Source organism: Dendropsophus ebraccatus, chromosome 9 (assembly GCF_027789765.1).
Source record: "Dendropsophus ebraccatus isolate aDenEbr1 chromosome 9, aDenEbr1.pat, whole genome shotgun sequence".
NCBI lineage: Eukaryota > Metazoa > Chordata > Amphibia > Anura > Hylidae > Dendropsophus > Dendropsophus ebraccatus.
Genome location: NC_091462.1, coordinates 5616785 through 5630680, shown reverse-complemented (window position 1 = coordinate 5630680; position 13896 = coordinate 5616785). Strand labels below are relative to the sequence as shown.

General features: G+C 43.0%; 1 protein-coding gene across 1 annotated transcript in view; it reads left to right on the top strand.

Annotated features, from left to right (window-relative positions):
* The window catches only part of CNTNAP5 (contactin associated protein family member 5), a 334380-nt gene that overhangs the window by 197042 nt on the left and 123442 nt on the right, over positions 1-13896 (top strand). Inside the window, exon 8 of the mRNA XM_069982421.1 lies at positions 1234-1498. Coding sequence (XP_069838522.1) covers positions 1234-1498 — 265 coding nt within the window. The remainder of the gene's footprint in view (positions 1-1233; positions 1499-13896) is intronic.

The window sequence follows — 13896 nt, the reverse complement described above, 5'->3', positions numbered from 1 at the left end:
CATCATACAGTAATAATGCCCCCTGTGCCATCATACAGTAATAATGCCCCCTGTGCCATCATACAGTAATAATGCAGCGCTGGAGCCCTGGGTTCAAATCCCACCAAGGACAACATGTGCAAAGAGTTTGTATGTTCTCTCCGTGTTTGCGTGGGTTTCCTCCAGGTTCTCCTGTTTCCTCACACACCAAAAGACATACAGATAGGTGAAGTGCTGCGGAATCTTTGTGCGCTATACAAATAAAAACATTATAAAAACAGTAATAATTACCCCTGTGCCACATATAGTAATAATCCTCCCTTTGCCATCATATAGTAATAATGCCCCCTGTGCCCCCCCCCATATAGTAATAATACTCCCTATGCCTCCATGTTGTCAAAGTGCCTCCAAACTGTAATAATGACCCCTGTGCCTCCATATAGTAATAATGCCTCCTGCTGTGCCCCCATATAGTAATAGTGTCCCCTGCTGTGTGCTTCAAATAGTAATAATGTCCCCTGTGCCTCCATTTATTAATAATGCCCCCTGTGCCATCATACAGTAATAATGCCCCCTGTGCCTCCATATAATAATTATGCTCCCTGTGCCTCCATATAGTAATAATGTCTCCTGCTGTGCCCCATATAGTAATAATGTCTCCTGCTGTGCCTCCATATAGTAATAATGTCTCCTGCTGTGCCTCCATATAGTAATAATGTCTCCTGCTGTGCCCCCATAAAGTAATAATGCCCCCAGTGCCCCATACTGTAATAATGGCCAGTGTACTGTAAGCATGCAACAATGCTACTTAAGGGCAATAGTAGGGATCTGCAGGCTCCCTACCCCCACTTTAGGAAATAGATTCAGAATGGAGCGGACCATGCATGGCGGTAGAGCCTGGTGTCAGATTCAGGTCAGCTGACCACTAACTCATCCTCATAAATGTTTTATCATTCTTGGTATAAACCACTTTTCATTATTGCTCATTCCCCACATGTCGATGTTTCCCGATCTCTTGACCTAGTTGTGCTCCTTGAAGATCAAGTTAATAGACCAACAAGGGATTTCTTACTAAAAATAAAACTTCTGTTCAGTGAGAACTTGACTCTCATGAGTTGCCTTGGCTCATTGTGTAACCTCAGTGCACACCAGTCCCTTGTATGAAGTATTCTCCCATTAGTCTATTAACATATGCAAATCATTGTGGTTTCGGGGCTATACTCATGGCGTTGTCCTATTTTTACTATTTTCCAGGGGAATATAACATTTTCCTGCTCGGAGCCCCATGTGGTTCCTGTCACCTTCCTGAGCTCCAGCACCAGTTACCTCTTACTGCCAGGGACTCCACTAATGGATGACCTCTCTGTCAGCTTCCAGTTCCGCACATGGAATAGCGATGGTCTCCTGCTTTCTACTAAACTTTCTGGAGATCACGGGGTTCTCATCCTTCAGCTGTTTTCTGGAAAATTACTCCTAATGATTCAGAGGGAGATGGTGAATATCCAGCCCATAAGCACAGGTAATGTCTTCCTAATCTAATAGCTCTCTAATATCTGTGCCTAGTGTCCTCCTCTCTACCATCATCTTCTTCTATATCCCCCTCCACCATCTTCTTCTATGTCATCTCTCCACCATCATCATCTCCTATGTCCCATCTCCACCATCATCTTCTTTTTTGTCCTCTCTCCACCATCATCTTCTTCTATGTCCTCTGTACACCATGATCTTCTTTTATGTCCCATCTCCACCACCATCATCTTCTTCTATGTCCTCTCTCCACCATCATCTTCTTCTATGTCCTCTGTACACCATGATCTTCTTTTATGTCCCATCTCCACCACCATCATCTTCTTCTATGTCTTCTCTCCACCATCATCTTCTTCTATTTCCTCTGTACACCATGATCTTCTTTTATGTCCCATCTCCACCACCATCATCTTCTTCTATGTCTTCTCTCCACCATCATCGTCTTCTATGTCCTCTCTCCATCATCTTCTTCTATATCCTCTCTCCCCTTCATCTTCTTCTTCTATGTCCTCTCTACACCATCATCTTCTTCTTCTATGTCCTCTCTCCACCATCATCTTCTTCTTTGTCCTCTCTCCACCATTATCTTCTTCTATGTCCTCTGTACACCATGATCTTCTTTTATGTCCCATCTCCTCCACCATCATCTTCTATGTCCTCTCTCCATCATCTTCTTCTGTATCCTCTCTCCCCTTCATCTTCTTCATCTATGTCCTCTCTACACCATCATCATCTACTTCTATGTCCCCTCTCTGCCATCATCATCTTCTATGTCCTCTCTCCACCATCATCGTCTTCTATGTCCTCTCTCCACCATCATCGTCTTCTATGTCATCTCTCCATCATCTTCTTCTATATCCTCTCTCCCCCTTCATCTTCTTCATCTATGTCCTCTCTACACCACCATCATCTTCTTCTTTGTCCTCTTTCCACCATCATCTGCTTCTACAGTATGTCCCCTCTCTGCCATCATCATCTTCTATGTCCTCTCTCCACCATCATCTTCTTCTATGTCCCCTTTCCAGCATCATCATCTTATATGTCCTCATCTCCACCATCATCTTCTTCTATGTTCTCTCCTTACCATCATCATCTACTTCTATGTCCTCTCTCCACCATCATCTTCTTCTATGTCTCCTTTCTAGCATCATCATCTTCTATGTCCTCATCTCCACCAGCATCTTCTTCTATGTCCTCTCTTCACCATCACCATTATCTACTTCTATGTCCTCTCTTCACCATTACCATTATCTACTTCTATGTTCTCTCTCCACCATCATCTTCTTCTTCTATGTCTGCTCTACACCATCATCTTCTTCTATGTCCTTTATTCATCTCCATATTCTTCTATGTCCTCTCTCCACCATCATCTTCTTCTTCTATGTCCGCTCTACACCATCATCTTCTTCTATGTCCTTTTCTCATCTCCATATTCTTCTATGTCCTCTCTCCATCATCATCTTCTTACTTGTCACCTCTCCACCATCATCTTCTTCTACGTCACCTCTCCACCATCATCTTCTTCTATGTCCCCTCTACATATAAACATTAAAGCTGATTACTATTAATCTTCCTGCTGCGCCTGCTTGGTCATTGTCAGCACAAAGTCAGGTTCAAATTAGTGGAGAACTGTCTCCCTGTGATCTCAAGTATGAGGACCTGAATATTCAGTCAGGACAGAGTGGTGGACACCAATGCACATAGCAGCTTCATTTATTAACTAAGACAGTTCTGCACTCTACTATCTGTGGTGTCTCCCATATAGAGTTACGTGTATGCTCCATTCTGACAGGAGCCTTGGGTCTTGTGTTCACCAAGAAGAGGGGGGGGGTCCCAGTTGTCGGAGCTCCAGCAGTCTGACCTCCTCAATCAGATAGTTACCCTCTATCCCATATCCTATAGAGAGGGGATTTTGGTGCATGCTCTCAACGCTTAAAGGGAAACTAAAAAAACTGCTTGGAATACTGCGAGTGAACGTCAAAGGGGTACTGCGGTGCTAAAAAATTATTCACAGAATAACACACATTACAAAGTTATACAACTTTGTAATGTATGTTATGTCTGTGAATGGCCCCCTTCCCCGTGTCCCACCACCCCCGCCCGTGTACCCGGAAGTGTGTAGTGCATTATACAGGGGTGCATTACACGGGCGGGGGTGGTGGGACACGGGGAAGGGGGCCATTCACAGACATAACATACATTACAAAGTTGTATAACTTTGTAATGTGTGTTATTCTGTGAATAATTTTTTAGCGCCGCACTACCCCTTTAATAAAAAAGAAACATGTAAAGGAGCTTGTTTGGAGCACTGGGGACGTTCCTCAACCCGCCCCCAGTGTTTTGCTTGCCTTCTTTGGTCCCCCATACCTAAAGACCGGTCAGCTTATGCATAATTGAACATGCATAGTAGGTGGGACTGAAAGAGGCGAGCTAAACGATTGCACTGGGGAGTGGGAGGGGGTCGAGGAAAGGTCCCAGTGCTCCAAACAAGCTCATTTACATATTTCTGTTGGATTAAAATGAACCTCCTGATTAGAGAATAGCATGAGACGGCAGGAGCTGACTACGCAGTGTTAGGGCCCCATTACACGGGAAGATTATCATGCGACAAATTGTTATATAGTTTGAATTTAAGGGATAATTATTCTGTGTGTATGCGGCAACGATCAAACGGCTGATGAAAATTGATTTGTACTTTCATCGCATCTTTTGAGCTCACCATAAAATCATTGTTAATCGTTCACCGATTTTCAGTGTATGGACACGTTTGTATACTAGAGTGTATGATCGTAACTAACGACTATCCTTCCAAATATTATGGCTAATAATCTCAGGTCGTTCCCAAAAGCGTTAATTTACATTCGTTTATCGTTAATCGGAGAAAAAGAAAAATTGCTTACTCTAATAGGCCCCTTAAAGGGACTCAGTCAGTAGGTTTCTGCCCTCCTATCTCAGGGTCAACAGGGTTGTGGTATCCTATTCCAGGGTAGCATAAACTAGTGGAAGGCAAGCTTAGCAGAGTGATGCATCACTCACATTGTTCAGTGCAGCTGATCCAGAGATCTCCTAATGAATTACATGGACAATAAGTCGTCCTCTACATTATGCGCATGAGCTCAGTAGTCCTGGATATTCATGAGAAGCAGAAAACTCCACCAACCAGCTGCTGATTGGCAGTTATCTATCCATGCTGTGTAAGGCAGTCAACTGTCAATCAGCAGCTGGAGGGCGGGGGGAGGGGTGTGGTATGAATTCTATTCTCCTGCATATTAGGAGAACGGCTGAACAGAATGATGTAAGTAATACACTGATCTGCTTAGCATTTCTGTCACTAGTTTATGCTGCCCTCATTTAAGGCAACATATACTTAGTGTCAGATTACCTTTTAAGCTAGGTTCACACTATAAAAAAATTATGGCCGTCTTTCATAACAACGGGAGTCAATTCATAAATTATGTCTATTATGAGGTTATGGCTATGTTCACACAACGTACAACTACGGCCGTAGTTCTCGCTGCAGAACTACGGCCATAGTTTTGCAGGGTGGAACAATGCCTATTGATGAATGGGATCCCGGCCGGAGCGTACACACATCGTATGCGCTCCAGCCGGGATCCCATGCGGGGCCGCAAAAAACTGACATGTCAGTTTTCTGCAGCCGGAATTCAATGAATTCCGGCCGCAGAAAGACCTGTCAGTTCCTACAGTGAAGCGAGCGGCTCCGGACGCTGGCTTCACTGTGTGCTATGGGAAGCGGCCGGACTTAAGTAACAGACAGAATGATCCAGCCGGTCTCCGGCCCCGACCAGCCGGGGTCACGGAACGGCCAGTCTCATACGTAATGTGAACATAGCCTATTTGCGCAATGACGCCTGGCGTTATGAAAGACGGCCATCATTATTACATAGTTAATACATAGCCTTATCATAGTGTTGTACAGCGTAGTAAGATTATTAGCAAAGTTTAAATTGAGATGAAAGAGAGATGTAAAGTATTTTCGCAGAACTCCATGTACCCTTAAAGTGAGATAAATGACACTAACATTGAATGTATTCTCACATTATAAATTAGATTTAGGAATATGCAGCGCACGCACATTTACTTCTCGCCGTCTTGGTCGTACGTAAAAAATGTTGACTGAATGGTGGTAATGTATTTGACAATACTGAGGCGCATTAAGTTAAATGTAATAACACAACCCTGGAGCTGAGCCCAAGAAGATTATCATCAGCCCATAAAAAAGTAAACTCTGAATAAAAATGGAGATATTAAAAAATATTGATATTATTGAGGAGTCGGATCAGATCAGATTGTAACTGCGGGCGGCTCCAAATCATGTAATAAACAATTCACCGAGACTTTATGTTCTTCACAAGAGAACACAATCACCTACAATTATACTTAAAAAGAAGAAACACACCTGAAAATAAAACAACTTTATTAACTTCAAATTACTATAAAGTTCAATTTATTTTTTATTTGTTTGAAGGGGTTGGCAAATGTAAAAGAGAAAACTTTAACTTGTCTTTTTCAGTCTTAAATATAAATGTTATGGACCCCTATACACAAGAATATACCTATTATAATACTCCCTCCTGTGTACAGGAATATAACTACTATAATACTGCTCCTATATACAGGAATATACTACTATAATACTGCTCCTATATACAGGAATATACTACTATAATACTGCTCCTATATACAGGAATATAACTACTATAATACTGCTCCTATATACAGGGATATAACTACTATAATACTGCCCCCTATATACAGGAATATAACTACTATAATACTGCTCCTATATACAGGGATATAACTACTATAATACTGCTCCTATATACAGGAATATAACTACTATAATACTGCTCCTATATACAGGAATATAACTACTATAATACTGCTCCTATATACAGGAATATAACTACTATAATACTGCTCCTACATACAAGAATATAACTACTATAATACTGCTCCTATATACAGGGATATAACTACTATAATACTGCCCCTATATACAACGATATACTACTATAATACTGCTCTTATATACAGGAATATAACTACTATAATACTGCTCCTATATACAGGAATATAACTACTATAATACCGCTCCTATATACAGGAATATAACTACTATAATACTGCCCCCCTATATACAATAATATAACTACTAGAATACTGCTCCTATATACAGGGATATAACTACTATAATACTGCTCCTATATACAGGAATATAACTACTATAATACTGCTCCCTATATACAGGAATATAACTACTATAATACTGCTCCTATATACAGGGATATACTACTGTAATACTGCTCCTATATACAGGAATATACTACTATAATACTGCTCCTATATACAGGAATATAACTGCTATAATACTGCTCCTATATACAGGAATATAACTACTATTATACTGCTCCTATATACAGGGATATAACTACTATAATACTGCTCCTATATACAGGAATATACTACTATAATACTGCTCCTATATACAGGAATATACTACTATAATACTGGTCCTATATACAGGAATATACTACTATAATACTGCTCCTATATACAGGAATATAACTGCTATAATACTGCTCCTATATACAGGAATATAACTACTATTATACTGCTCCTATATACAGGGATATAACTACTATAATACTGCTCCCATATACAGGAATATAACTACTATAATACTGCTCCTATATACAAGAATATACTACTATAATACTGCCCCCTATATACAGGAATATAACTACTATAATACTGCTCCTATATACAGGGATATAACTACTATAATACTACTCCTATATACAGGAATATAACTACTATAATACTGCTCCTATATACAAGAATATAACTACTATAATACTGCTCCTATATACAGGGATATAACTACTATAATACTGCTCCTATATACAGGAATATAACTACTATAATACTGCTCCTATATACAGGGATATAACTACTATAATACTGCTCCTATATACAGGAATATACTACTATAATACTGCTCCTATATACAGGGATATAACTACTATAATACTGCTCTTATATACAGGAATATAACTACTATAATACTACTCCTATATACAGGAATATAACTACTATAATACTGCTCCCTATATACAGGAATATACTACTATAATACTGCTCCCTATACACAGGAATATAACTACTATAATACTGCTCCTATATACAGGGATATAACTACTATAATTCTGCTCCTATATACAGGAATATAACTACTATAATACTGCTCTAATATACAGGAATATACTACTATAATACTGCTCCTATATACAGGAATATAACTACTATAATACTGCTCCTATATACAGGGATATAACTACTATAATACTGCCCCCTATATACAGGAATATAACTACTATAATACTGCTCCTATATACAGGGATATAACTACTATAATACTGCCCCCTATATACAGGAATATAACTACTATAATACTGCTCCTATATACAGGAATATACTACTATAATACTGCTCCTATATACAGGAATATACCTACTATAATACTGCTCCTATATACAGGGATATAACTACTATAATTCTGCTCCTATATACTGGAATATAACTACTATAATACTGCTCCTATATACAGGGATATAACTACTATAATACTGCCCCCTATATACAGGAATATAACTACAATAATACTGCTCCTATATACAGGAATATAACTACTATAATACTGCTCCTATATACTGGGATATAACTACTATAATACTGCTCCTATATACAGGGATATAACTACTATAATACTGCTCTTATATACAGGAATATAACTACTATAATACGACCTGGAGAGAATGGAACCGCTGCACATCCCATCTATGGCTGATACTAATGCCGCTAGGCCTATATTAAAAATCAACACCAGAGTGTCTGTATATGAATTGATCAAGCCATATTGCCCCGTGTACCACCGCGCAGGTCCTCTGGTCCACACGGGTCCCTACGCTAACTCCACACCGTGTCGGTCAGCGACCGCCAACCCCGCAAAGCGTGCACGTGCAGGGAAGGGAGGCCATGGAACGGCCCTGCAACCCCAATGTCACAGGACCAGACCCAAAAAGCCCCACCAAAACCCAGCCAGCACCACCGGCGGGGAAGGCTGCCCCCAAACGACACAAGTATGGATATGGTATTACACTTACCATTGCTGCTCTCACAGAATGGGAAAAACATAGGGTCCAGACATGTGAGCACAGGCATCTCCTGCTGTTTGTGCTGTTTGGGGGCAGCTTCCTCCGCCGGTGGTGCTGGCTGGGTTTTGGTGTGGCATTTTTGGGACTGGTCCTGTGGCATGGGGGTTACAGGGCCGTTCCATGGCCTCCCTTCCCTGACTGTGCACGCCTGCGGGGGTGGTGGTCACTGACCGGCACAGTGTGGACTTAGTGTAGGGACCCATGTGTATCAGATACCTGCACGAGGTACATGGGGCAGTGTGGCTTGATCAATTCACATACAGAATTCTGATGTTTTTTATGCAGCCGAGAGGTACTAGTATCAGCCATAGGTGTGAGATGCAGCACTCTCTTTCTTCCCTGAACCGTATTTTGTTTCTCTCTTTTCTCCGTGTTTTGCACTCCTCCTGGTGAGACCCACATGACCGCAATTAGCAGGAGACACCTGAGTGCTCATGGTTTTAATCCCTCCTGTCTGTCCCATTCTATCTTTGATAGCTATGGTGAGTGCAATACCTTATCCAGACTTGTGCTGTTTGGGGGCAGCTTCCTCCGCCGGTGGTGCTGGCTGGGTTTTGGTGTGGCATTTTTGGGACTGGTCCTGTGGCATGGGGGTTACAGGGCCGTTCCATGGCCTCCCTTCCCTGACTGTGCACGCCTGCGGGGGTGGTGGTCACTGACCGGCACAGTGTGGACTTAGTGTAGGGACCCATGTGTATCAGATACCTGCACGAGGTACATGGGGCAGTGTGGCTTGATCAATTCACATACAGAATTCTGATGTTTTTTATGCAGCCGAGAGGTACTAGTATCAGCCATAGGTGTGAGATGCAGCACTCTCTTTCTTCCCTGAACCGTATTTTGTTTCTCTCTTTTCTCCGTGTTTTGCACTCCTCCTGGTGAGACCCACATGACCGCAATTAGCAGGAGACACCTGAGTGCTCATGGTTTTAATCCCTCCTGTCTGTCCCATTCTATCTTTGATAGCTATGGTGAGTGCAATACCTTATCCAGACTTGTGCTGTTTGGGGGCAGCTTCCTCCGCCGGTGGTGCTGGCTGGGTTTTGGTGTGGCATTTTTGGGACTGGTCCTGTGGCATGGGGGTTACAGGGCCGTTCCATGGCCTCCCTTCCCTGACTGTGCACGCCTGCGGGGGTGGTGGTCACTGACCGGCACAGTGTGGACTTAGTGTAGGGACCCATGTGTATCAGATACCTGCACGAGGTACATGGGGCAGTGTGGCTTGATCAATTCACATACAGAATTCTGATGTTTTTTATGCAGCCGAGAGGTACTAGTATCAGCCATAGGTGTGAGATGCAGCACTCTCTTTCTTCCCTGAACCGTATTTTGTTTCTCTCTTTTCTCCGTGTTTTGCACTCCTCCTGGTGAGACCCACATGACCGCAATTAGCAGGAGACACCTGAGTGCTCATGGTTTTAATCCCTCCTGTCTGTCCCATTCTATCTTTGATAGCTATGGTGAGTGCAATACCTTATCCAGACTTGTGCTGTTTGGGGGCAGCTTCCTCCGCCGGTGGTGCTGGCTGGGTTTTGGTGTGGCATTTTTGGGACTGGTCCTGTGGCATGGGGGTTACAGGGCCGTTCCATGGCCTCCCTTCCCTGACTGTGCACGCCTGCGGGGGTGGTGGTCACTGACCGGCACAGTGTGGACTTAGTGTAGGGACCCATGTGTATCAGATACCTGCACGAGGTACATGGGGCAGTGTGGCTTGATCAATTCACATACAGAATTCTGATGTTTTTTATGCAGCCGAGAGGTACTAGTATCAGCCATAGGTGTGAGATGCAGCACTCTCTTTCTTCCCTGAACCGTATTTTGTTTCTCTCTTTTCTCCGTGTTTTGCACTCCTCCTGGTGAGACCCACATGACCGCAATTAGCAGGAGACACCTGAGTGCTCATGGTTTTAATCCCTCCTGTCTGTCCCATTCTATCTTTGATAGCTATGGTGAGTGCAATACCTTATCCAGACTTGTGCTGTTTGGGGGCAGCTTCCTCCGCCGGTGGTGCTGGCTGGGTTTTGGTGTGGCATTTTTGGGACTGGTCCTGTGGCATGGGGGTTACAGGGCCGTTCCATGGCCTCCCTTCCCTGACTGTGCACGCCTGCGGGGGTGGTGGTCACTGACCGGCACAGTGTGGACTTAGTGTAGGGACCCATGTGTATCAGATACCTGCACGAGGTACATGGGGCAGTGTGGCTTGATCAATTCACATACAGAATTCTGATGTTTTTTATGCAGCCGAGAGGTACTAGTATCAGCCATAGGTGTGAGATGCAGCACTCTCTTTCTTCCCTGAACCATAACTACTATAATACTGCTCCTATATACAGGAATATAACTACTATAATACTGCTCCTATATACAAGAATATACTACTATAATACTGCTCCTATATACAGGGATATAACTACAATAATACTGCTCCTATATACAGGAATATAACTACTATAATACTGCTCCTATATACAGGAATATAACTACTATAATACTGCTCCTATATACAGGGATATAACTACTATAATACTGCTCCTATATACAGGAATATACTACTATAATACTGCTCCTATATACAGGAATATACTGCTATAATACTGCTCCCTATATACAGGAATATAACTACTATAATACTGCTCCTATATACAGGAATATAACTACTATAATACTGCTCCTATATACAGGAATATACTACTATAATACTGCTCCTATATATAGGGATATAACTACTATAATACTGCTCCTATATACAGGGATATAACTACTATAATACTGCTCCTATATACAGGAATATACTACTATAATACTTCTCCTATATACAGGAATATAACTACTATAATACTATGTAGATCACGTATCCATCTCTACAATGAGAATTATTACCCAGGAGCACGTTTCAGAAGAAAAACAGAAAAAGACAAAAAAATAAAAATAAAAATAAGAATAAAGAAACAACAACCATCAGCGTCAGCGGCTCTGCAGCTGCGGGAAATGATGAAACAAGTCTGGTTCTCTCCTCACTCATGTGAGACGAATCGCATCAAACCTCTGGAGTCATTCTGAAGCAAGACATATGGTTTACAAAAAATAGACAATCTAAACAAGAAAGATGAAGCTGCAGTCCCATGCAAATGACTAGGAAATCCTGCAGCTTCAATCACTTCCTCTGGGGAAAAGTCCCTGATGATTTTCTGACTATTGATAATGTTTCCTGTGTCTCCTCGGACCGTGTCCCTCTGGGGGTGATGATCCCTTTCATCTGTGACACAGCTTGCAAACATGAAGTGCAGTTAAAGGGGTTCTCCAGTGCTACAAAAACATGGCCGCTTTCTTCCAGAGACAGCACCCCTCTCCGGGTCAGGTGCGGTTTGCAATTAAAGGGATTGTCCAGTGTTAAACTTTTTTCTTCCTTTCTGTTTTTTTCCCATAGTTATACTTACCCCCCATGTGCTTCCAGTTCTGGTCTGGTCGTTTTCCCTGACTTTGACCCCCCCTATAGCTGCACAGGAAGTCCTGTAGTTCTAAACAATTCTGTTGTCACATACATGTTACTGTCCTCCATTTTGTGCCAATCACAGAAGGCGACATAGCTCTGGGAGGTCCTGGCAGTGAGAGAGTCCTTTTAGTTTGTTACACTCAGGGTCACATGTTCCTTTCTAGCCAATGATACTTCAGGACCTTCATCACATGGTCCCTCAGAGCCAATAGAATCACAGAAACTGACCCTGCGGCCTAATAGTGCAGTGTTCTGTGGAAAAGAAATGGATGATACTCCCCTCATCACCTCCCCCATCCAGCAGAGCTTGTATATACATGCAGGGACATCACTCAGTGTCAGTTATATACATGCAGGGACATCACTCAGTGTCAGTCATATACATGCAGGGACATCACTCAGTGGCAGTTATATACATGCAGGGACATCACTCAGTAGCAGTTATATACATGCAGGAACATCACTCAGTGGCAGTTATATACATGCAGGGACATCACTCAGTGGCAGTCATATACATGCAGGGACATCACTGGAGCTCAGTGGCAGTCATATACATGCAGGGACATCACTCAGTGGCAGTCATATACATGCAGGGACATTACTCAGTGGCAGTTATATACATGCAGGGACATCACTCAGTGGCAGTCATATACATGCAGGGACATCACTCAGTGGCAGTCATATACATGCAGGGACATCACTCAGTGGCAGTCATATACATGCAGGGACATCACTCAGTGGCAGTCATATACATGCAGGGACATCACTGGAGCTCAGTGGCAGTCATATACATGCAGGGACATCACTCAGTGGCAGTCATACACATGCAGGGACATTACTCAGTGGCAGTCATATACATGCAGGGACATCACTCAGTGGCAGTCATATACATGCAGGGACATCACTCCGTGTCAGTCATATGCATGCAGGGACATCACTCCGTGTCAGTCAGCTCTCCTCCATAGATACTGTATATATACAATGCAGGAGAGCTGACTGCCTGTGCTTGCGGCTTCTATCCTGTTACAGCATGGGGGGAGGAAATGTGGGAGGAGTTACAAGCAGTAGGTGCAGTGGGAGGGGGCGGGGCTCCAGCACACAGAGATTGCTGGTCCATGTAGTTTAGCAGGTCCTGCACTTAAATAATCCAAACCAGGAAGTAAAGAAAAGATGGGTGAAAAGAAAAACGTCCACAGTGGCCCCAAAATGTAAAGGATCACAGCAGAAATTGCCAGGGGGACTTGGGTAACCTAGAACTACTACGCCTGCAATTTTATTTTTGTTTTGCATAGAGTTTAAGCTCCATTCACTTCAATGGAACTGAGTTACAAAACCTGCACCCAAACTGGAGACAAGAGCAATGCTGTCTCTGTAAGAAAGCGGACATGTTTTTCTAATGCTGGAGAACCCCTTTAACCCCTTCCCGCACCACGATGTAACTGTACGTCCTCGTGCGGGTGGGGGAGTTCAGAGCGGGGCCGCGCGGCGACCCCACTCTGAACCGCCGCAGTCCCGGGTATGGCATGTATCCGGGGACCACGGCTATTAGCGGGCACGGTCAGATCGCCGTGCCCGCTAATTAAGTCTTTAGATGCAGCTGTGAAAGTTGACAGCTGCATCTGAAGACTTACTGCAGCTGTTCCCTGGTGGTCTTGTGGG